The sequence below is a fragment of the Benincasa hispida genome, chromosome 1 (genome assembly GCF_009727055.1).
Source record: "Benincasa hispida cultivar B227 chromosome 1, ASM972705v1, whole genome shotgun sequence".
Taxonomy (NCBI): domain Eukaryota; kingdom Viridiplantae; phylum Streptophyta; class Magnoliopsida; order Cucurbitales; family Cucurbitaceae; genus Benincasa; species Benincasa hispida.
This window is the reverse complement of record NC_052349.1, coordinates 64,050,158-64,076,455: the sequence shown is the minus strand read 5'-3', so window position 1 is coordinate 64,076,455 and position 26,298 is coordinate 64,050,158. Positions and strand designations below refer to the sequence as shown.

The 26,298-nt window shown below is 31.8% G+C and overlaps 2 protein-coding genes across 2 annotated transcripts; both read left to right on the top strand.

The window, feature by feature from the left end:
• Window positions 1-6,793: 6,793 nt before the first annotated feature.
• Window positions 6,794-9,295, top strand: LOC120082883 (60S ribosomal protein L15-2-like). The gene is made up of 4 exons (XM_039038271.1): window positions 6,794-6,931; window positions 7,157-7,323; window positions 8,468-8,665; window positions 8,845-9,295. The coding sequence occupies exons 1-4, from the start codon at window positions 6,928-6,930 to the stop codon at window positions 9,088-9,090; spliced, it is 615 nt and encodes a 204-aa protein (XP_038894199.1). The 5' UTR covers window positions 6,794-6,927; the 3' UTR covers window positions 9,091-9,295.
• A 1,038-nt stretch (window positions 9,296-10,333) lies between these two features.
• LOC120082882 (protein RFT1 homolog) lies at window positions 10,334-20,415 on the top strand. The gene is made up of 14 exons (XM_039038257.1): window positions 10,334-10,535; window positions 10,817-10,896; window positions 11,302-11,393; window positions 11,932-12,092; window positions 12,496-12,647; window positions 13,922-14,040; window positions 14,880-15,043; window positions 15,903-15,977; window positions 17,162-17,233; window positions 17,854-17,991; window positions 18,601-18,756; window positions 19,495-19,547; window positions 19,632-19,807; window positions 19,907-20,415. The coding sequence occupies exons 1-14, from the start codon at window positions 10,448-10,450 to the stop codon at window positions 19,965-19,967; spliced, it is 1,587 nt and encodes a 528-aa protein (XP_038894185.1). The 5' UTR covers window positions 10,334-10,447; the 3' UTR covers window positions 19,968-20,415.
• The last annotated feature ends 5,883 nt before the right edge of the window (window positions 20,416-26,298 follow it).

The following is a 26,298-nucleotide window of genomic DNA, read 5'->3' as shown; positions in this document are numbered from 1 at the left end:
TAGGGGTTTAGTCATAGTTGGACTATGATTTATTGTTCATTAGAGGGATCAGTGGGACTTAAGAAGTTAAATATAACTACAAGGGCAAAAAGATAATTTTGGCCCAACTGTACTTACAAGCAATTTGTAAATGGTCATCGTACTGTTGACTGGTTATATCCAATAGACACATAAATATATCTATAGTGCGAAAAGTGCAATTGTCGCTCTTTAATGGAGTGCCCGACAGTTAATGGATGTTGAATAATTTAATTAAATGGGTTTAATTAATTATTCAAGTACCATTTGAGCTTCAAGCTACAGGTCTATGAGGTATCCTCTGTAGCTCAACAGAGTTTTATGAGAATCGATTTTAGACTAATTTGATTTGTTCGAATTAATTGAGAGAATTAATTATATGTGATATAATCGATTTAATTTAATTATATATGATATAATTACTACAATGTATTTGATATATTATAATATAAAGTTTATTTGAGAGGAAATAAATATTTGAATATGATTCAAATATTAATTAAATTGAATTCATATAATTAAATTTAATATAAATGGGATTTATATTAAATGCAATGAGAGAATTAAAACTATAGGTTATATTGTATTTGATAAAATATAAAACTATAGACTATGTGTTATATTTGATATAACATATAGTTCAATATAAATAATATATGATAAAGTAGTTATCATATTTTATTTTAATAATTAAATTGGTTTTAATTTATTTTTGAATTTTAAATTGGGAGGGAGTCAACTTCCTCCCCCTGAATTCTCTCAAGATCGTGAGGTAAGGTGAAAGAGTCTTCATATTCTTCTCAATGAGTTCTCTCTCTATGTGTAATTGCTTCTTCCCAGAGAAAAATCACTTCCTCTCATCTCATCTTTTCCCCAACCAAAATTCTAATAGCCCACAAACTCCTTGGATTCTCATCCTAGAGAATACAGAGAAAACCAATTGGTGGTAGCCATCTTGATTGTTCGTGATTTTCTAGAGAAGGAATTTGAAGAAGAGTTCTTCAAAGGTAAGAGTATTCTTATCCCTTTTCTCTTTTATTCATAATTAGCCTGCTGTAATTTTTACTTTGATGCATAATGTTTCTATTTTGTTTCTATAAAATTCATGTTCTATAAAAATTGAGATTTGGGACCAATCCCCGCTTTCGCTCAGAACCTTAACCGGTTTCTTCAATATAAATTCTCTCTCTCTCTATATATATATATGGCAAAATAAGATTTTAAGCAAATATCAATTTATGGCCCTAAACTTTAGATATTTTATCGATTAAGATCATGAAGTATGATTGTATGATTGTATCGATTTAAACTCTGCAACTTTCATAACTATATCAATTTACATGATCCTCCAAAATTTCGTTCAACTAATAATGTGTAAAACTTATGATCCGAGTCAATTAAAATATGAAATTTTCATAAACCAATCAATTTAGACATTTCATTATGATTATTTGAAGATCATCTATGTATTGATTCTTAAATGTGTGTAGACTTCTTCAAATGTTGATTTTGTAAAATGAACAATTACAGTAATTGCATGAACAATTCTTAAAGGAAAATCTGACTAACAGCCTAAATTGATTAATTTATAAAAATTTAGGATTTTTTTATATAATTATATGATGGAATACACAAGCAAACAACAGAAGCAAACATAATCAATAAGCACTCTAATTACATTTAATTTTAGTTCTAAAGCATGATATTTCAGAAAAACTAAAGTGGGTTTCAAGTTAAACTTACCTTTGATGAAATCTTCCAATTCCAAGTTGTTCTTCACTCCAAATCAGCTCCAAAACGACAATGAACCACCAAGAGATCTTATTTATTATTCTCAACCTTAAATTTAAGTGGTGGAACTCAAGTTTGAGTGAATTTCGTGAAGGAAATTGAGAGAGTTTGTGAGGAAGAAGATGAAGTAGCATAAACTATTTTTCAGCTCAAGTTCCTCTGATTCATCTTCAAATCTAAGAGTTTTTATTGAATCTCAACATGCAACCACCTTCAATCTTATTGATGGCCAACTTTCCAATTCAAGTAGGAATTGTATAATTGTGCATGAGAAGCACCTCGTGCTTGAAGGTGAAAGTGGAAAAAACTCACTTTCTCCATTTTTTCCAAAAAAAACCCCTTAATTTCCAAAAACCTAATTAATTCAAATTAATTAAATCCAATTTGATTAATTCAAAGTAATCAAATTCAACATTTCAATATTCAATTCCTCAAATTGAATTTTAAAACTAAAATTAATTTAATTTTTAATAATTAAACATAATTAATTAATTAATTAATTTAATATCAAATATCAAATTAATCACACATCTAATTTTCAACATGAATCTTATTCATGTAATTAATATTTAAATCAATATTTAAACATTATAAACTCTTCAATTTCATTTAATTTCAATAAATTAAATGTTAATTATATCGAATATAATTAAACAAACTCTAATTTGATTTTGAATTTATTCAAACTCAAAACCCTAATTTCAATTTGAACATTTTCAAATTGAAATTCAATTTGAACAATTCAAATTGACGTCATTCCAAATTCACTCATTTTAATAATTCAAGGTATCCATGTTTTACGAGTTAGTAGAGAGACTTTATGGACCTACAGATCATAAGCTCCAACGATTAAGGTTAATTGGCTAAACTCTTTAGACCGAATTAATCAGTACTCGTTAACTACCAAGTCATACCATTATAGCTCAATAGTTGCACTCTCCTCACTGTAGATATATTTGTACCCACATGATATAACCATAACCAGTAAGTCGACCATTCACAAGTTGTTTGTAATATCGTGGGTTATTATGTTGTTTTGCCCCCAATATTATGTCTTATTCCTTAAATTTCCACTATCCTCTAATGAACAATTAGTTTATGATCCAATCACTAAGCCGGATCCCTCTCCGACCAGTGAGAGGATGGGGCCCCTTGTTCAAGACCTGGATTCAGTACTTAAGATAACAACCTTTCTCTTATCCCTAAATCAGGTAGGAATGAATTATATCTTGCACCTTATGTCCCCAACTATCTACCCGGTCTTACTCGTGAAATGGGAGGCTTATTGAGCCGGCATTGTTGAGCCAACCCTCACTCATGCAAATTTAAGAATAATCTCGAATAGACAGGAGTTCATAGTTAGCTCAGGATTAAGATCGAGTTACCTAGGTCATCTAAGCGAAATAGTCAGTCTTAAACAGTAAACAACATTATATATTAAGAGTGACTTATTTCTTGGTCCAATTTTATGCAAACTCATTACATAGGACACCCCCACTCCTCATGTCAATACATGAACGAATCTGGATCACTTCATTTGTAGTATATTTATAACAACTTGTAACAACTACAGAGTAGGCCGCATCCAATAGTGTTACCAGAATAAGGAACTCAACCTTAATCATATACTATAGACTGTGTTGCTATTAACTCGAACTTGATCCATTTTTATGTCTCTACATAAAGTTCAAATATTCATATAATAACCATGGATCTTAGTTTATTGGATTTAGACTTTATGAATGCAATTAATATATTCAATAACAACTTTATTGAAGAAATGTTGAATAACATCTTTATTGATAATAGAATATGTTTAACTTTACAAACTGTGAGTTTTAGGATACACAACCCAACATTATAAGTTTTACATAAAGTTTTTCCAAATGAAATGTAATGGACGGTGTAAATTGATACATTTACAAAAGCTTAGGGTTTAAATTGCTAAAATTATTAATTTGTGGTTTGAATTGATACAATTCCTAAAATTTAAGGGTTTAAATTAATATTTCTCTTAGATTTTCTATATAATAAATTTAATAATGTGTAAAATTTAAAGAGGTAGTTATATTAAAATTGGTTGTCGCGTTCCATCAATGAAAGGCAATATAGTATAAAAGATTTACATTCAAATAATCATGTACAAATGACAAATTTACTAATAAAGTATAGGCAAAAAAGAAAAGGATATTGTGAAATTGAGGAGAACAACGGGAACATGGATATGGAGAAAATATAATATAATAATAAATAAATATAATATAATATAATATAAAATATAAAAAAACTAAATCATAAAATAACTAAAATTATAAAATTGGATGATAAAAAATTTAGTGAATATATACACATATAATATTCATAATAAATGAAACATTTTTCCCTCGTATCTCTTTTTACACCTAATATATATACACATATAATATATAAAAATAATTACACAAAAGATCTTTTTCCCTCGTATCTCTTTTTATACCTAGTATATATACACATATAATATATAAAAATAATTACACATAATAAATGAAACATTTTTCCCTAGTATCTCTTTTTATACCTAGTATATATACCCATATAATATATAAAAATAATTACACAAAAGATCTTTTATATACTTTATATTTCATCAATGTCCTAGATTTTCAATTATTTCATTAACAACTTTTAGTTTTAATTTTGGACCATTTTATCTTTTTCACCATTATTTTAAAAGTTTCAAAATATTTAATTTTTTCTTTATGAACATCGTTTCCAAATTTTGACTTTATTTTTTTATTTATTAATTTTGGTTGATATTCATTTAATACATGATATTTTAAATTAATATTTCCTTCATCTTAGAAGATATCATTTATTTTCTTTCATATTTATAGTTCATAATGGACCACCTCTCCATTGAGCTCTCAAGTATATGTCAGATATATTAGTAATATACTAGAAAATATAAATATACATTGCATATATTGTTTGATACGTAAGATGAGATATTGTTAGAGATGTCCATGAGAGTAGGGCGGGACCGGAGATGTCACTCCATGTCCACATTTTCGTTCCCCATTTCATTCCCCATCCCCGTGGGAAATTTCACGGGGATCGGGACAAGGATTCCTTGTAGGAAAATTTTTGCCGTTAGTTTTTTTTAATTACTTTAAATCACTATTCTAGAAAAATGTTAATTAAATAATTAACTTTATCACTAAATTGTTTATTATGGTTAGTTTTACATGACAATTTGGATTTAAAGATAGATTACTCAAATTTTGGTCTAAAAAACTAAAAAACATTTTTAGTAGAGATAAATAAATATAAATCAAATTATTCACATATATAATTTAAATTTACATATTCAACTTAAACATATTAATTATTTGACCAATAAACAATCAAAATTTAAATTTAAATGTAATATTTATATAACGATAATAACATAACATTAAATAATTATACTAAATAAATAAATGGAGCCTAATCGAGGGGAACGAGGCGAGGGCGTGAGCAAGGGTAGGGACGGGAAATGTATTCCCCGTCTCCGTTTATCTCATGTGAAATTTTTTTCTCCCATTCCTTCCTCCATTCTCCACCTAGTCAAGGAATCTCTGCCTCCTTCGAGGGCGGAGCCTATGGAATTCCGTTCCCATGGAAAAATTGAATATCTCTATATATTGTACAAATTATCTTGTTCATGTAGTTATCAAGTATATACCATTATTTATTTCTAACAAAATAAAATATATATTGAATTGTTATTCCATAATTAACTTCTTGACGATTCTTGCTCCCGTTTATGTGAAGATCAATTTTTAATTATTGGGGAAATTTTTTTACTTGTGTATGTTTTAAAAAGAAGACCATTTTGAGAAAGTTCATAAATTTATATACATGTTTTTTAAAAAAGAAAATAGTAAAGGAGGTTAAAAAAATAATTTGGATTTTTATGTAAAATAATAGTCTTTTAGCATTCACTTAGAAAGAGAGAAACTAAGTCAATTATGTCATTAGACCAATTTATTTAGATTAATCGCTCAAAATGGCAAATGGCAAATGGCAAATGACCTAGTTTTTAAAAAAAAATGTCAAATACCCTTTTGTTGATGTCATGACCATGTGAAGTTAAGTTATTGCCCTTCTTTTTTTCTTTTTCCTATTTTTCTTCGGTGCGAGAAATCGTCCTCCACACGTCGTCGTCTTCTTCGGTTTCTTCTCCTCTGTACGTCTTATTCTTCTCCGGCACACGTGAGCAACTCTGATGAGCAAGAGACGAGAGAGAAGAGTGATTTCGTGAGTGAGGAAACGGAGAGAAAGTTAGACGGGCTAGAGCGAGAGACATAATGATTTGTAAGTGGAGAAAAGAAGAGAAAGTGAGACAAGTTAGAGCGAGACGAGCTAGAGCAAGAGACAGTGATTTGTGAGTGAAAAAAAAGAAGACAGAGTGAGACAAGCTAGAGCGAGAGACATAGGGGCGTTTGGGGCAAGGACTATCCTAAGACTATAATAACCATCTCTTGCTAAATTAAATACTCTTTTTCAGTCTCAATTAGCTACAATTAACACTATTTCAAAACCCTCCATTTCCTACCATATTTACTATTTGCTATAGTTTTTACTATTTTATATTCATCATTTTTCTAGTATTTGCTACCGTGTTTACTTACTATTTTCTTATCAAACTAAAATAGTTTACACCTCAAACACATATTATTATAATCCAAACTAAAATAATGTATCCCAAACACAAACTATTATAACCTAACTATAATAATTAAGACCATAATAACCAACTTCTTGCCCCAAATACCACTATAGTGATTTGTGAGTGAAAAAAGAAAGAGTGAGACGAACGAGAGCAAAACTACTTTTCGCGTGTGTGTGAATATATTTTGATAATTTCACCCAAAGTTGACGTTAAGAAAAGATCATTCGATATTTTTTGAAAAAAATTCGAGTCATTTTACAATTTTTTATCTATTTTTTGGTTATCCATCCAAGAGACCTTTTATTTAGAGCCAGGGGGAAAAGTGCCAAATCCTAAAAAACCCTAGCTCGGTCACAAAATCAACATATTCCTCCTGTCAATTGCATTGCATTGGCTTCTTGTCCGCCGAGCGCCGCGCTGCAAGAATGGGTAATTTTGTGACCTCCTTCATTTTTCATTCTTTAGCACACAGTTCGTATTCTAGGTTTGTATGTTGGCACTAGTTTTCACTAAAGATTTTTGTGAAGTTGTTCTCAAACATAGGAAGATTTTTGAATGATTATGTTGAAACAATGTGATTGAAGTGCCCTAGATCTACTTCTTTCCTGTAGCATTTTTATCTCGCTTTCGACATTAATTAGGTGTTGTTATCAGGAGCTTATAAGTACGTGTCTGAGCTATGGAGAAAGAAGCAATCCGATGTGATGAGGTTTCTACAAAGAGTAAGATGCTGGGAATATCGTCAGCACCCTTCAATCGTTCGTGTTACGCATCCCACTCGCCCAGATAAGGCACGTCGATTGGGCTACAAGGCCAAACAGGTACATAGATTTAGTATGTTTTTTTTGTTCGGAACATTAATCAGATAAACATGGAGTTTTGTTTCCGTTTGCCCTGGGTTTTTGCTGAGAAATTTTTTGTATTTTCCTAATTCGTTTACATATAGAAGTTGATACTTCCTACGACCCTGAAATCGTTTGACTCTATCTTTTGAGTTGTTAGAACTTAGATGCAGAATTCAATTTCATTGGTTTGTATTTCTGTTAGCTTTATCCAACCTCGAACTCGGTGTCTCTATTATGTGCATTGTTAAGAAATAAATGTTATTAAATTGTTGAATTACTGTGGTTTTTATGTTAATTGGGCGAACACTTTCCCTAGGAAAATTACAATGTGAGAACCACATTGAGGAAATACTGTATCCTCCCCGCAACTTCTCTTCCTTGTGGAAAATTCTATTCGATGATTCGATAAATTATATCATTTTGGGACACTAGAAGAATGCTTTCAATCATTTAAATTCAATTTTAATAGTATGATAAATGAGTTTAAAAGTGTTAAATTAAATGTTGAAGTGAAGTTTTAAACTGATTTTAAATATGACCAAAGTGATTTTAACCATTTCAAAATCACTTCAAAATATACGCTTAGTGGAATGCTTCAAGTGGGAAAGAATAATTGAGGAAATAGTGTAATCCTCCCCATGCTTTCACTTGGAAAAGAACAATATGAGAACATTTCGTGTAGTTGCTATAGTAATTTCATTTGGCTAGAAGTGACTTACGCTCTTTTAATTTTACACATTAAAACGTAGATCTGGAATATGAAAAAAAAAAAAGATGTTCCCCATTTGGCTTCTTGTGCATTCATGTTCTTGCATTTTCTTGTATTTCATGCAGTGCACAAGTAATTACATTTGACAGAAGTTGTTCTGATGTTTGTTTTGCCATAACAGGGGATGGCTTACGCTCGTTTAATCTTACCACATTAAGACATAGATTTGGAATATGCAAAAAAAAAAAAAAAAAAAAAAAAGAAAGAAGAAAGATGAAAGAAAAAGAAAAAATGATATTCTCCATTTATTTGGAATCATTTTCTTGAATTTGTTAAATAAAAGTAGGAAATTATTTTTTCCATCATCTGTTTACTGTTGTGCATTTTCTTATTTTAGTAACTATTTTGTAGGGTTATGTGGTATACCGTGTACGGGTGAGGCGTGGTGGAAGGAAGAGGCCCGTTCCTAAGGGTATTGTATATGGTAAGCCTACAAATCAGGGTGTTACCCAGCTGAAATTCCAACGCAGCAAGCGTTCAGTTGCCGAGGAACGTGCTGGGCGTAAGTTGGGTGGTCTTAGGGTTCTCAATTCCTACTGGATTAATGAGGTAACAATGAGTCGGTTATATTAAGACATTGACATACACTTATTCCTTGTACAATGTGTTTTTATGAAATCAAATATGCCCAAAGTTTTAGAAGTCACATGGTATCCTTCCTAAGTCCTCGAGGCATAATTTGTTCATATTTGCTCGAGCATTTCTCTGATATTCATTACTTACTGCAGGATTCGACATACAAATACTATGAAGTGATCTTGATTGATGTGGCCCATAATGCTGTGCGTAATGATCCAAGAATAAGCTGGATCTGCAAGCCTGTTCATAAGCACAGGGAACTTCGTGGACTCACGTCTGCTGGGAAGAAGTACAGAGGTCTTCGTGGAAAGGGTCATCTCCACCACAAGGCAAGACCTTCAAGAAGGGCAACATGGAAAAGGAACAACACACTCTCACTTCGTCGTTACCGTTAATTGCTATGATTTCCTTCGAATCCATCTCATCTTTGTGTTTTGCACAATTGCTTGCTTGGTTGTCAGGAGAAACTTTAGTTCTTCCCAAGTTTTCGTTTAATTTACTGTTGGCCAGACTGATTTTTGTAGCGTTTAATGCGGAACTTTTTTGGTTCTTTTCTTGAGAAAAACTTTGGTCACTTATTAGTTATATTTATGTTGCAGATGTCTTTTTTTTTTTTTTTTTGTTTCCCTTCTTTAAATCACTAGTTTTTCCCCCAAGCCAAGCTTGTGATTTTACCCTCATAAATGTCAATGATACTTGAAGGGGAGAAAATGAGTGGTTAGAATACGGAACAGCAAATCGAGAGTCATAGAAACAAATCACAATCCATCACCCTACTCCCCTTCAAGACATAGTAAATGAACAAAAATTAGAAAGACGCTTTGAAGATCCAAAGGAGGGAGGAGGAGGTTAAAAATGCAAGATTATAACAGCTCTGTTCTTTACTTTACTTTAGGGACTTTGCAAAAATTAGAGACATTTATAGACACAAGTCTAAAAGCCTCTCATAAAAGGTGACCTTTGACAAAACAGTGTCCTGAAAGTTCAACACGTTAACCACCTTTAAAGAATTAGATTTGTTCACCACTAGAGGATTGAGCTTCTAGCAACCCTCCTAACAACCTCTGCCTGAGTTGACTCTAAAGGAAAAGAGGGGGAGGAGAGAGAGACCTACCTGAGAAGGCTTCAACCGAAGTTTCAAACAACAAAGATCATCTCTTTTTTGTAAAAGATACATCATTCGTGATTATATATATATATATATATTTGAAAATTTTGCATAATATTTCAAGAAATAAATGTTATTCATGACACTTTATCTTTTTCAATATTTCATATAATTTTTCCAATATTTAGTTACATTCCATAAAAGTGTCACGAATGATATATAGTTTGTTTACCTTATAAAATTTGTTATTTTAATGGTAAATTTTGATTAAAGACTACGTTCCAGTTATATGATATATACAACCAAGCCATCACTACCTTCTCCTCTTGAACTTTCTTTTTAGATGCATTTTGAGCTCTAAATCTAGAGAAGATTCTTTTGGAACACCGATAAGATTGGAACCCCAAACTAGAAAAGAGAAAAATTAATAAATAAAAACCCGAACGGTTCGGTTCGGTTCGGAAAAATATTGGCCGGACTAACCTAAACCGGTAGCATCCGGTCTTTTTCGCGGTCATCACATCACAACGAAACTCTGCCACCATCGGACTTTGGTTCCACATTCTGAAGCTCAAAATCCGATTGCCGAGAAAATTCAACTAAGAAGATAGAATTTTTGATAAATTAAGTTCATTCCATTTCAAATGCGAAAGCCTGAAGCTGCTACCGAATCTCAAATGGCCAGAGACAAGGACGCTACCAATCTCTCTCGCACTTTTAAATACTTAATGGGTCAGTTCCAACCTCGATCTTTACTTTCTTCTGTTATTGTGCTGTAGTATATTAATTTGGCTGAGAATTTTGGTTCATCTTCCAATTGATTTTGGTTGATGTTTTTGTTTCAATATAAGGTAAGGATAATTTTTAGTTTACGTTTTTTTCTGTTTCTTTTGGAGTAGAGGGGTTGATCAAAGTCAGATAAGTTGATTAAATGTTATATCTTGTAGTTCATTTACAAAAACGCTTCAGTTTGTGCTTTATCGGTCTGATTTTTCTGTTGGATTATGGTTCAGCTACCCAATTCTTGTCAAGAGGCATTCCATTCATTTTCAATTTGTGGATCGTGAGGCATCTTACGGAAGAGGATTATGCGGTATTAGTTCTTATGAGTTTATCTTCCATTTGTTGGAGTTTAGATGTGCTTCTGTCACTGACTAGAAGCTTTATTTGTTTGTGTTATTTGAAACTCTAACACTAGCCCCAGTGGTGAGTTATTTTTTTTATACTATTCACATCTCGATATTTCTCATGCAATGGAACTTGACATTGAAAAATTAAATCTTGATGTTTTTCATGACCATGTAAGTCAGAACCTGAGGAAGATAATTGTGAAGACAACTAAAACGAAAAAGAAAAAGTGGATTTATCAATTATTGTGTAACGCCTTAAAGTTTCTTACTGGAAGACTCCTCACCCCACCCCCAATGAAGTGGTTGGAATTTTGAACTATTGTCTAGGTTTTTGTGGCGTATTTGACAAATATTTTCTGTAAATGCAGGTTTATGCAGTACAATTTCACCTCTTTGTTACATGTGTTCTGTTCCTTAGCCGGGAGGGATTCCGACGAGCATGCATGCGGGCAGAGTTAAGGTGCATTCTCATGATTTCTGGTGCTGTATTATGCACTCCCCAAACCACTATATTTAGCACGTTGCAGTTTACCTGTCTTATTTGATTAAATAAAATGTATCCACATATTTGTTTGTATTCATTCTTATTATTGCAGCTTTGTTCTTGAAATTGCTTTTGTTCTCCCTAACATACTTTTCGTTGCTCTTGTTTACTTTTCTAAAAAATATATCGGTTTCATGTCTAATTTCCATTTAAAGGACTTTGGTTCTTTTTTTTTTTTTTTCCTCATTACTATTTGTTATCTATAAAGTAATTTTTCTCTGTTCTCCCCCTAAACCCCAACAATTTTACATAGGTTTAATGTTTGACTCCTTTAGGTACGATTTTGGGATTTTTCTTTTTTTTTTTTTCTTTTTTTTGAAAAACATGTTCTGCCCGTTAGTATGAGAATAGGAGAGTTGACTACTACATTCATGTACCTTCTTTTGTAATGTTGATTTGCAACTTCTTTGTGGCTATAAATTTGATTATCTTGAACTAATTTTGTATAATGCAGTGACAGCACTTCAGTTGAGGAAAATTCAAGGAGGCTACTTAAAGTAGCCTGGTTGAGTTTCCCACTTGGATTGGTTATTACTCTTGCCGCATGTTATCTGGTTCTTTGGTGGCAAGATATTGCCTTTTCTAATCCATATGCACAAGCCATCTTAATTAATGGTAACCACGTTCCTTTTTACTTCCAACCTCGACGTATACTGCATTAGTGCACCTTAATTCTAATTTTCTTTTGATTTCTTGTGGGTCTCAGCTCTATTTTGTGTCCCCCCCCCCTCTCTTAATATTAGTCACGTTGGAGTCTGTTCTCATGAAGCAATTAACACAAGTCTAATTTTGACTTTAGAAACTAACATGCTTCATTTATTTGAAAATCAAAACAATAGAATCTAGGAAATATGTATATGATCGTGCATCATAGAAATGAGAGGTCACAGCATTGATGTTATATTCTTATTGCTAATTCTGTATTGGAGATTTTCATTTTATGTAAAATCTCAAATATTAACTTAATCCTCCTACGATATCATTCTCCCTTTTTAATTTTGTATTTCTTTTATGGCAGGATGTGCGTGTATTTTAGAGCTGTTGGCAGAGCCTTTGTACATTCTTTCTCAGACCTTACTTTTTCTTAAATTACGGCTTCTAGTTGAAACTATGGCTACATTTTCACGTTGCATGACAATGTACATCCTCCTAGTGAAGCGGAGTAACATGGTAAGATTTAGAAGACCCTTAACTGTCTATATTAATATTTAACCTGGAAAGCCTAAGACATCATCCCTATTGATTGTCACATTAGGATGTGCATGTATTTTAGAGCTGTTGGCAAAGCCTTTACACATTCTTTCTCTGACCTTACTTCTTCTTAAATTACGGCTTCTAGTTGAAACTATGGCTACATTTTCACGTTGCATGACAATGTACATCCTCCTAGTAAAGCGGAGTAACATGGTAAGATTTAGAAGACCCTTAACCGTCTATATTAATATTTAACCTGGAAAGCCTAAGACATCATCCCTATTGATTGTCACATTCTCCTACTCCTGTCCTCAAGGGCAGTCACTCAGTCAGTTTATGTGCACGTCTTATTGTATATTGGCTTTTGTATGGAACATGGTAAATTATGCAGTATTATCAAGCAGACCTCATGTAAATTTACCTCATCCTGATTGTGATGTATTCATTGATAAATGCCCTAAGCCCAAGAGCTGTGACATGGTGCATGCTTCTTCTTCTTCTTCACCATGGATTGAGCTCATCCCCTCTTAGTCCTTTAGTATGTTTTGTCTTCACTCACATGCTTGATCAATTGCAGCGAAGGTCAAAGGGTCTGGTGGTTTTAATACAATGCATGCTCTAAGTTGGTTACTTTGAGGAAACTTTTAGTTGGTGAATTTGGGATGTTTAATTAGCACTTCAACCCTGAAGAGTAAAGATATGTTAATAGCTTAGGCCGACTTATAACTGATAAAATCATAAAACTGATCTGCGGACTTTACGGTTGAGCCATGTAATTTGATTTGTTAAACTATGATTTCTGCAATGTTCTTCATAAAAACCATTGTTCTTGTCTATTGCTTTCAAAATAATAATGATGATGATGATATATGGATCCCGTATGTACAAAGTGTTGTTCAAGGTTCAGTGTTGTTCAATGTTCAATTTTCACATTAGAATAGACTGGGCTACCAACATACAACAAATTATCGTCAGTAAAAGCCCAAGGTTCAAATTAATTTTTTATTTTAACTTTTCTCAACTTCTATGTTTCTTCATTTTTATGCATTTTATTTTTATAACCATTAGAAACCCCAACATGTGAGCTATGCAGCTTTTGTTACAATTACTTTGTTGTGTCAAATCACTATTGTACGGCATTTCATTATTTGAAATATATAGTTAGTTCATCTCATCTGCTCTCGATTCAAACCCCATAACAATTATATATTAGTTGCAACGACTAATTAGAGTTCAATGGCTACTGGCAGGAGAAAGGAATTATATTTGCTTTATCACAATCTGCATATGGTGCTTGCTTGTTCTTAGGATATTGGGTCTACTTTCTTAATTTTTGTGCATTTAAATGGTCAGATCTTTTTCCTTTCAGGTACTTAACCATTTTATTTTAGCATATCATGCAATAATTTTCGTTAAAGTTAATTATTTTGTTGGCAATGGATGGAAATTCTCTGCCTTAAATACTTTTATTTATCTGCTACAAGCATGCATTCCCTCCCCACCCCCCCGGTTTTCTTTTTTGTTTGGACTCAAAAACTTTCGCTAAGGCAAACTATTTTGAAACTACATGCAGTTAGTTTTGCAGAGAAAATGTAGTTCGCATCATTTATACTTAACTTCGAATGAGGTGGTCAGTGACATGTAATCCATAAATAGTAATGTAAAAAGTGGCTCCCAATTGATTACTTTTGTTGTTGTTTATCTGCTTTCCATAATCGTAATGAGATGCGGGCTCACCTTGAAATTTGTAATCAAATTGTGTAATCTAATTGAGGAATAAAATGTGTTCTTTGATTGCCGTTGAAAATTACGTAGGACCCATTACCTTTACCATTACCGTTATCATTACTGTTACAGATATTGTTATTGTAATAGTATGAAAATTATGATTTTGCCACATTTATTATTACATTTACCGTTAGGGTCAAACAGTAACGGTAACAGTAAAATGTGACAGATTCATAATTCTAGGTAAAGACGATCATAAGCAATCCAATTATGTTTGCAATTCAAGACCTATTATGATTCATCCATCAATGAAATCTCATTTCGATTATACCAATTTTCATTGGTAAATGTGACCTAAACTAAAATTTCAGTATTAACTTTTGGTGGCTCAATTTGTCTTTAAGTGATGGATGGAAGACATGCACTCTCCTTTTTCTTTACCTTTGTTAATTATTTAGGTTTTATGGATTGTTTTTGCAGAGTGGGAAACATGAAGGATTTTGATAAGAAGCTTTCAAACATGTGTATATTATTTACTTTACAATCCTTCAGAAAGTTGGTTCTTCAAGAAGGTGAAAAGATGGTTCTTGTGTGGTTAGATACACCATATAACCAAGCCGTTTATGGATTAGTAGATAAATTGGGTAAGCATTTTTTAGCTCATGGTACAGTTTCATTCTGATTGCATGCAGGCGATTGTCTAAATGTCTGAGAGTCATTTCAAAGTTGTTTACTTTCTAAGAAGCACGGACACTGACACGCGACATGAATACGACACAACATCGACACGGCGACACGTCAATTTACAAAAAAGTAGGATACGGCACGTTAGGACACATTATTTATTTATTTTACAAAAATAAATGTATGTGCATAATTGGACATATTGTGAAATATGCCGACATATATTTAACAAAAAGTATGAAAGTACAGAAACGAAAGGAAAAAACAGAAATGAGAAAAGAAAAAAAAACAGTAAGAGGAGTCACATAAGTTGTCACTACCGTCGATGAAGTTAGAAAGAAGAGGTAGTATAGTGGGTTTTTTTATTTTTTCGAAAAAGGTTATTGATTAAGTCCTGAGGATGAAGTGTGTAAAAACTATAGAATTTCGAAAAAGTTGGGCTGAACAGTTAATTTTAATAGGCTTAAAATGTCCTTTAGATGGGCTGCCAATAGTGGGTCTTGTTTCATTATTTTCCTTTTTTTTTTCTTTTTTTTTTCTTTTTTTTTTTTTTTTGCATATGGAGTGTCCTAGGTGTGTCGCCAGCATGTCCTGACGTGTCAAAAAGCAAAAAAAAAAAAAATAATAAAGTAATGGACACGCCAGTTGGCGTGTTGGACACGTGCTGGAGCGTATCGGTGTCCGCCACCGACACTTCGCCAATTTAGAAGTGTCAGTACTTTATAGTTTGCTTTTACCTGTACTATATTGTGAAGATCTTGATATTCTACTATCCCCAAGTTAATAAGCATGCTAATAGTAGTTTTTACTTATATTCAGGAAGTTTAGTGGTGCGACTGGTTTTTCTTCCATTTGAAGAAAGTTCATACACTACATTTGCAAGGTCTGCATCAGGTTTATATATTAATCTTTATTCTTTTACTTAAATTACACCATAAATTAGCAATTTTTTTTTTCTTTCTTCTATATACATATTTTTTTATTGGATATCTCTATGTAACAATGTTTGGGAAATGGATTTATGTTACATGCCTTGGTTCTCAAGCCAGACCCCTGGACTTGTTCAAGTCATCGATTCAAGTATAGTGCATTGATTCAAGTCATGGGTATTTCCAGAGTTTAAGTACGAATTTTTTAAGGATTTTTGTGTAGTATCACTGTTGAATCTATAGGATTCCAGTTTATTTTCTTATCCTTCTTCCATTTATTTTGATTACTTTTATCTTCCTCCCACTCTTTCTTTCTTTTCTCCAATTATCCTTAAAAAAGATATATATAATAAAAAATTAAAAATTTTTAAAAAAATTATCCTTGGTCTCACATTTACTTATGTCATCAACGAGGAAGGAAGATTTCTAATTTTCTTCAACATCCAAAGTGCAAGACGTTGGTTTTCTATTCTAGTGCCTAGAAAAAGGTTGGGCAGGACCAAGGGTTAAAATATCGATGTTGATATCGATATCGAGATTTCAATTTTACAGATATATCGATAGAATATCGATATCAACAAATATTTCTGTAAGTCACGAATTTTATAAAATATATTTAGATTAATAATTAAGTTATTTTAACTTCCAAACTAAGTTATGGATATTATTATTAGTAATTTTTTTTTTTCATATTAGACTAAATAGATGACATTTTTTATATTTTACGAGCATTTATAAAAGATGTTGGAGATATCCATGGATTTCTAATATCGATGTCGAATCCTTAGATTTACAAATATATCAACATATCAATGGATATTTTCATCCTTGGGTAGGACTATACAGTGCGGTAGGTGGTAGAGATGATGGTCTTGCCTCCTATCAGCATACAAGATTTGCTTCTTGAGAAGAATTTGTGGTTATAATGCATTTTTGAAAATTTTGTATGCTTCTCTAAAACCATTCTCCTGATTTGCTAGAGTGCACTTATAAATTTTGTAACAAAACAGGCATTTTAAAGTAGATGGCTGTTTTGTGGCAAGAACATGAAAATTCAAAGAAGTACGCTCACACCAAAAAAGAGGGAAAGTCCTTCTCATGACATTAAAATTTCCATTTGCTGTTTTTGACTTGCTTTCTATTTGATAGGAGAATACCCAGATAAAACTAGAAAGCTTGCCATCTGCCTTTCAGAAGCTCTCAAGTTAGTTTTGCTGATTGGTATGCAATCTCAATTAATTATATTACGACAGTCTATATACATAATTATTTCTGACTGTCCTTCATTTGCATGATCTTTCTTTTTTTTGAACAGTACGTACAGTCAAAATTCAATGATATTTTTGTTTTCTGAAGTATGTTACCATGCAAGAACTAGTTCTGTGAGACAACTCACACAATTTCTGAAATCGAATAAAGAAATGTAGAGTTTGGATACTTTAAAGCCTGAGTTTTTCATCTTTGTTGCAAATCCATTACTGAATAATTGATTTGGACATAATTTCACCGAGAACATTAAGTCAACCAAAGATATTCTTCTAATGTTCATTGCCTTGTTGGCTACTTTAGGTACTTCAACGATGATAATCAGAGCATGAAATTCAGTTGAATAGTTTTGGTATTAATTTTATTGTGTTGAAAATGAATTGAGACTATGGTGACAACCTAAAATATTACACATCCTATAAAGAGTGAAGATTTAGAATTTTCCTTCAGATTTACTTTTTTGTTGATATCAAATATCATTAATATATAATTATATTCCTAATCTAAAATGGAGTTCGTCCCGCATGAAACATTTTCTAGTCTCCCGCCAAAATGATTTTTATGATTTCATGCAGGCCTTATATTTATGGCATTTGGTCCAAGCTATTCTTATGCACTCATTAGATTGCTATACGGCCAGAAATGGAGTGATGGAGATGCGCCAACAGCTCTCCGTTATTACTGCCTGTATATCATTGTGCTGGCTATGAATGGTTGGTAATTCTTGTTTATTCTTTTAACTGCTATGTCCCTCTGCATATTAGTAAATGTTATTGTTAACAAAGATGGGGAAGGCAGGGGGATGCATTCATTTATATTGAAAAAGTTACTCTGCTTTGAAATCTAATTATCCTCGTTCCTCGGCGTTGCTCTTTTTTAGAGAAAGAACAATTGTTGTCCATGAATTGGAGGCTGGGAGGCTGTAATTTGTTTATTGCTTAGGAGCTGCTGATCTAGATTAAATTCTGTAAGATCTTATTTTGGGAACATAAAAATATAAAAAGAGGGGAGCTGCAAAAAGTTTTGCTGTCAGAAATTCAACAAAAAGCATCTGAATATAAAGGAAAATTGTTTTAAATAACAAAGCTGCTAAAAATATTTACAAATATAGCAAAATGGCACTGTTTATGTCTATCATTATCACTAATAGACACCAATAGACACTAATAGACATTTATGGTGTCTATCAATATCTAGTACTGATAGACACTGACATTTTGCTATATTTAAAAATATTTGTCATTTTTCTATATTCGAAAACAGCCCTAATATAAACGTATCTATTTTTTCCTGACCACTAGGTTGCATTAATTTTACATCAGGTACTTCAGAAGCATTCCTGCATGCTGTTGCAAATGAGAGCCAACTCAAGAAGTCAAATGACTCATTGCTTTTATTCTCATTGATCTATGTCGTGCTAAATTTTCTGCTGATCCGGTCATCCGGAGTAGTTGGCTTGATTTTTGCTAATTCTATAAGTATCCTTTCATCACTCTTTAATCTAAATTTCCATGGCATATGATAATTTTAGATCAAACTTCTACAATCCAAATTCAAGTATACGTTTTTACTTCGTTTGTGTTGTGCAAACCCCATATCAATGATGGCTACAAACTATTGAAACCGTGTTTTAAGAGCATGTTTTTCATAAAAATTCAAGGGAATGGTTTCATCACTTTTTGATCAAATTGTCTTTGATAAACATCTAATGTGGATTGCTCGTCAATATAGATTAAACCAGTTATATGATTATTAGAAGTCTACTGATTTCATCATTAGCAATGCTAATAAATTGTTTTCATCAATATTGGGGAAAAGGTAGTTTGTTCCTGAATATGAATATGTTTATTATAAGTTAGTTCCTCATGCCAACGCCATCCAATTTTTAAGGCACAACTATATTTTTCGAGTTTCTTTAAGGCACAACTATAAGTTAGTTCCTCACGCCAATGGATTGTCAATTTGTCATTCAAGTTGAACATGTCTAGATATAGAGTGGAGTTTATCTTTAACTTTCATATTAGATTTTACTCCCACTTAATATGGATGTATGTTGTGATACCTTTAATTAGCACTCATCCTTGTGGAAACTTCCTGATATTTCTTCAGCAGATGTTACTATTTTTTATTCCATCATCAATTTATGAACAAACAATGATTAAATGCCGATTGAAGAAATAGAGCTTTTGTAGTATTTTTCTTAACTCTTATAAAAGATATGATTTTGAGGATAACATACTCGGCCATATTCATCAAAGGCTACTTCAAGGTATGCTTTGGTTATAACCGCAACCTTCGCTTGATTTTTTTTTTTTTTTTCATTAATAATGTTAGTTTTTTTTTCTCTCTACAGAACTCTTCATTCTCCTTCAACAGATGCCTGCCTTCAGGATGGATTTTTTTATTATTCTCAGGGGTTCTGACTCTTATTTCGGAGAGATTATTTCTGGACCAACAAAATTTTTGGTCAACATTTTCGCTTCATTTTTCAATTGGTTTGGTTTGCTTTCTTGTGTCATCATACGTCATGTGAGTAAATTCCTTTCTAATATCATTAAGTTGAAATTTCTTTTGCTTAAACTCTTTGCTTCCTTTATTCAAATTTGATTTCTGTTTTGTTCTTAATAGCTATCACCGTGAGAGATCCTTCATCAACAAAATTGTTCGTTTCCGTCAACACTCAGATTGACAAGCATTTTTCTGGGGAGCTGAATGTTATATTAAAATATCAGTTAAAGTATTGAAGCTTTTTTTTTTTGTCTGCTTGGTTATGGCAAGGGGAAATGTTTGTCAACTCAGCCATAAGATCCCGTTAGATTCGAATCAGTTTTGAAGTTGTAGGAAAGCCGAAGAGGATGATATCCAGGACATATCCATGGCAGGAAAAGGACAAATGAGCACTGCTGAGCCTCGGTAACTTTCAGAAATAACTCGGCAAGCTAACTACTGATTAGTAATCTATGAATGCTAATTTATCTATATTATGCTCTCAAGTTACTATAATATATATGATATCTTGACATAGGCACATTATATCCTCTCATCAGTTTTATCATCTGAACTCCTGTTTTTTATTTTGCAATTTGGTTCAGATATTTCTTTTCTGAAGAGATCTGATTTCTGATATTTGCATTTAATCCCCCATCCTCCTCCCCCCCCCCCCCTCCCCCCCCCACCCCCCACCCCCCCCCCCCCCCCCCCCCCCCCCCCCCCCCCCCCCCACCCCCCCCCCCCCCCCCCCCCCCCCCCCCCCCCCCCCCCCCCCCCCCCCCCCCCCCCCCCCCCCCCCCCCCCCCCCCCCCCCCCCCCCCCCCCCCCCCCTCTTAAGTAAAGATTGATATTTTACTTCCTACCACTTGGTCAAAGTTTGAATGAATAAGGAGTATTTGCTGTCATGTGCAAAGGTACATTGATATTTTTTATTCCAAGCATAATGATTGTGTTATCTGATATATATGGTGTAATATCGTATTTCAACCAACGTATTCATCATATTACTCGATTGATTAAAAGTTTTCTATCATTGCTATTTATAAATCGAATATGATACAAGTAGTAATCATAGAATAGATAGATTCCAAATTGAGTTTTTTCTAAGCTCTTCATTTTATTAGTACAACTGAGAAAATCCTTATCCTCTTAGAACCACAAGTTTGATACTTAGTCCTTGTATAGGCTGCAGTTGATATACTACTTTTTCACATTTAGATATGGCTTGTTAAGGCATCATCCAGTATTTGATTATTAGGAACAGCACCAAATAATAGAAATTTGCTAGAGACCATATTTCCTTTATGTAAAATGCATCCAGCATTCAATTTCTTGAGTTTCTGAATTGTTCTTATTTACAGTAATTTCGCATGAGACTGCAATTTATCTGGTTTTTGGTGGTTTTATATTTTTTATTCTGCTGAATTTTCTTTTCATAGGAGACCATATTTCGAGAGAGAGAGAGAGAGATGTAGTTGCCATGTCCTTGTGAAAAAGCACTGTTGGTAGAAACACTAGAGCCAGAACTAACAAAAGCCAGTGTGCAAACCACTCTAAAAGGGCACTTTTTCCCTAGATCTTTTCTAAAAGCTTTGCATATGACTTGTTATCTAGAATACTTTCTAGGCTCTTCCATCTGTTGATTAGTCACAATGGTTGACAAGTAAAAAACATGTTTATTCCTTTAGCTGTTTTGGGGTATTCCCTAGACTTCATTTATCAATGAAATGTTTTCTCTAGGAAGAAAAATAAACTTCTTCCTTGTCGATAAGACTTAAAACTGCTGGTTTTGGTTTTGCCCCTAGTTTTCTTTTACTTTCAAATATGTTCTTCACACAATCATGTCACGAGGAATGCCCTTTTGGTTTCTGCACTTCCATCAGCAAGTAAAAATGAAAACTGCCCTCAATTATCTTCCTTTAGAAGGACACTTGGTTGTAAATGTAATGGCAAAATTTGAATCTACTACACAATGCCATGATATGACAACGTTTATGCTCCTTGTTTCTTAAGTTGGTTACTGTGACACCAAACTTAGCTAGATGAATACCAAAAGCAAAGTATTCCTTCATTTGAATTGTGGGATTTAAGTTCAATTCTTCATTATATTTGTCATTTCTGAGCATGACATAGGTTTACCCGTTGTATCTCTAAGCTGTTTTATATTCTTTCATTTCTCTCCATGAAAGCTCGACTTGTAGATTTAAAAAAAAACAAACATCAGAAGAGAGGGAAGGAAGATGATGATGGGCAAAGGAGCACAGGTGATGATTCATAGTTCATGCCATGGTTTTGTGGGTTGGCCTCCAATTTCACCTGAAATAATACAGAGAGATAATTATAAGGTTTGAAAGCATGGAGAGAAAAAGGGTACAAAAAGATGGAAAAGGTGAAATGGAACTTATGATTAAGATGTAGACTTTAGGGGTTTTTTTAGCCATAGTATCCACCAAAACTCATCATAAAGTATGTTCCATCTTCTAAAGCAGAATGATGGCAGTTTTTGAGTCTTGCTTCACTGCTTGGGATTCCTTTCATGGATTTCACTCTGTTTTTAGACCTTTTTTTCCCTTCAAATTGCAGTATCCATGATTAGCATGAGCACATCAAGGGCAAAAAAAAAAAAAGTTGTTGAAAAATATATATTTATTTTCAGAATATCATAGGGAATTATGGTCTTGTTTAGAATAAACCTATGAATCACTAGTTAATTAATATTCGGTTAAACAACACTTTTGGTCCCTAAACTTTTATGAAAGTAACAATTTAGTGCTGAACTTTAGTTTGTAGCGATTTAGTCTCTCTACTTTCAATTTTGTAACAATTTAGTTCATGAGTTTTAGTATATAACAATTTAGTCCTTATACTTTTGCAAATTTGTAACAATTTGGTCTCTAACGTGAAAAAAATTATTAAAATTAGATGTCAATGTTTATTATTTTATGATGAAGACTTTATATTTTATAAAAATAGTAAGTCTTTAATTAGTTTATTGGTCTAGTTATGCAATAAATCTCATTATCTCTTAACACTAATTTGGAATCAAATGTTATATAATAAATTTCAGTGACTAAATTGTTACAAAATTGAAAGTGAAGAGACTAAATCTTTACCGACCAAAGTTTAAGAACTGAATTGTTACTTCTTCTAAAAGTAATTTTTAACCTTAATATTTTTGCATTTTGGGTACTTATAAAATCTTTAAAAACAGTTTAAATACTTCTAGTAGTTAGTATCTTCCTCCCTTGAAAGTATGGATAGGAAAAGTGTCACTAAGAAACATTAATTCTAAAAGTCATTTCAAATACACTCTTTTTAGCATAATAAAAGTTCAATTTTCTTCATAGATTCGGGAGATCCTTCTGTTCTCTCACAAGGATGTAGTTCTCTATCTTTTATTATTATTATTATGATTATTAAAAAAAAAAAAAAAAAAAAACAAATACGAGGGTTATCTTTTAAGAGATTCTGTGCGTATATTTTAAGGATAGAGCGAGAATAAATGTTGGAGTAAAGATAAAACTATGTAAACAAAGTTTTTTAACTCAACTGTGCTCGGATAGTTAATCCGAGCATAACTTGAAGTTAATGAGTTGATTCTCTACCTCTACTTGTTGAGCTTAAAAAAAGTTAAATAGAACTCAGTGTAATTTAATCAAAACATTAGATATTGATTTTTTAATCTTTGTCTTTGCATGTTGTTGACTAAGAAAAATTACTATATAACAATGAGGATGTGAACTAGATACTTATTTGAATGTGAAGCTCGAATCATGCCCTTTAAATTCAAATTCAGAAGAATAAAAAAAACGATAATAAACACCGTCATTGAAAAAGTTAAAACAACATTTTGAACTTCTTGAAGTCATTATTGTTCTAATTCAAAATTAACAATCCTTACGGAATAATATGGCTAGAAATCCTAAAGTTTAGGAATAAGAATAATTAAATAGTATCAAATGAAGAATATTGCCTAAAAAGATGAAGAATGTTTTAAGAATAATACATCAATCAAAGACAGACGTTTCTTTATGAAAAACAATACTCATAATATACTCTTTTTAAAGGAGAAAGTGAAAACAATACCAAAAAAGAAAAAAAAAAAAAAACAATCGAAGAACAAAGAAGACAATCAAACATCGTATCTTCACGATGAAGATATGATTTTCCTAAAGAAGATAAGTTTTTAACCAAGCTTTTAAGGGATTGTTTGTTTCACGTGCATTTTAGATTATCGTGAAGTGGTCATCTGGATTACTATGTTTGTTTTGTAGTATTATAAAATGCCTAACATCTAAAAGTTTTCAGACATCCTAAGATGCCTTCATGGAGAGCGTCTCAAGAGTTTTTGATGTCTTCCTAAAATATGAATTTTTCGAATTCCTATGTGGAGGATGTCCTCATTTTAATTCTTTGCCCTTCCTTTATTTCTTTTATATATATAAGAAAAAAAACTTGGGTGCTCCCTTGGGGCAATCTTGGTGCATCCCAAGAGATTGCCCAATAAAATTCTAACACGTGGCAAATAATTTGTTAAAGAAATATATTTTATTTTTGCGTGTAAGAAGGGAGATGCACATAGTTAGGCTATACCTAATCATTGCCCTTTATATAATATATCACTCTTATTTATTTGCATTACATAATTAAAATAAATATTGTCAATCATATATATAACTCTTTTTTTATTATATTAATTTTTTTAGCAAAATATTCAATTTTAAATTTAAATTAATATTTATTTTATAGAAAATATAAAATTATTGTACATTATTTTGTTGAGAAAAATAACGTATAAAATAATATAAATTGTATTAATTTAAAATTAAGTTCGAATCAATAAAAACAAGTATGTTATATAAGTTCAAAGTTTATTAAGTTAATTATAAATTAATAAAATTGTCATTACGGTATTTTTTGAAACATTGTGTAAATTTAAGACATTTCTGAGTAAAACTCTTACAAAACAAACACAATTATCAAAATATTTCTAGATATCTGCAAAGTTATTCCTACAAAAGAAACATGGTTATCTAAAAATACAAGACATCTATAATTTTAAGTATCTAAATATTCTAGTTATCTACATTCCCAACAAAACAAACGATCCCTAAATATTTGTTCTCCGAGCATGGAGGGCCAAAATATGGACTACTACATTTGCTTCTCTTAGCATCTACCTACAAAAATCAATTACGAATAATGAAATAAAAATAGGTCATATATTATTTGCATTGTAGCAATCAACCTATCAATTTTTCTTTAATATTCACAAACCAAGATACGATTTTTTTATTTTATGAGTCATAATTATATTAATGTAGTTTAGATTAAAAGAAACAATTTCTAATGGCCATTTAAGAAGTAGCACATTATTCATTGTACTCTAAATATCACTTCTCCATACATTTTTGTCATGAATGTCTAAGAGGACAAAAATATTTCATTCACCTTAACATAGTAAACTTTAGCATATTTTCATTTTTAACATCTTTTCCAAATCCTCAAAATATGTGGAAATGCCCAATTTTGATTAATATTGATGCAAACAGTTTTCAAATCTTTTGGCCTATGACATGTAATGATTTTATGGGGCCTCTTAATCTTGCAAGATTTACTAAATATCTCAAACATTAACCGAACCTAAATGAAAAGTTTTCAAATTTCATATAATGTAATTGTTTCCTTTAATCACATGCATCCCCCTTAATTGTCTTTCTTTAGATCATTATACTTTAATTAATTATAATAAATGTTTTGTTTTACAATTTCTCCCATGGTCTAAATTATGATTGTCTATAAACATGTTTAAATAAATTGGTAATAAATTCTTTTGTGGAAATTTACACCCCTAAATAAGCCAAGATTTTGTTTTAAATTGATCAATGTATAAGTTTCTTGTATTAAAAAGATAATTTAAATATTACTTTGGTTCTCGTTACTTTTCGTTTTTATTCAATTTAGTTCATGTATACTTTTAAAATATTCAACTTCGTTCCTATATTTCAAATCTGTTTCAATTTAGTCTCTATATTTTCAAAATGTCTAGTTTGAATTTTGTATTTTTAAAAATTTTCCGTTCTGATACTTAATTTTTTTTCTGAATTTTATATTAAAATTTTTCTAATAAAGGCAAATCAAAATGAATATTTTGAAAGCACAAAAATCAATTTTATCCAAATTTAGAAGTAGATAAGCTACCTTTGATCAAAGTCAAATGTACATATATGGATGTAGTATTCTACAGTAATCCCCAGAGTTACCCATAAATGTAAGATAAAAGTGTTCAAAGTCACTGTATGTTTGAATTTAGTCAAATTGCACATCTCGAAAACCGGTATCTATTGAAAATAGTCATATCTTAATACATATTATTATTTATTTATTTATTTCCTCAACAACAAGCGTGGTGCGTAGCCAATTTGAACATAATTGAACCATGATTCAAAATTTAGATTGGGCATCTAATGATCTCGATATTTTCTTACCTTAGGACCTAGCAATGTCATCTTTGTTTGTCTTAAATATAA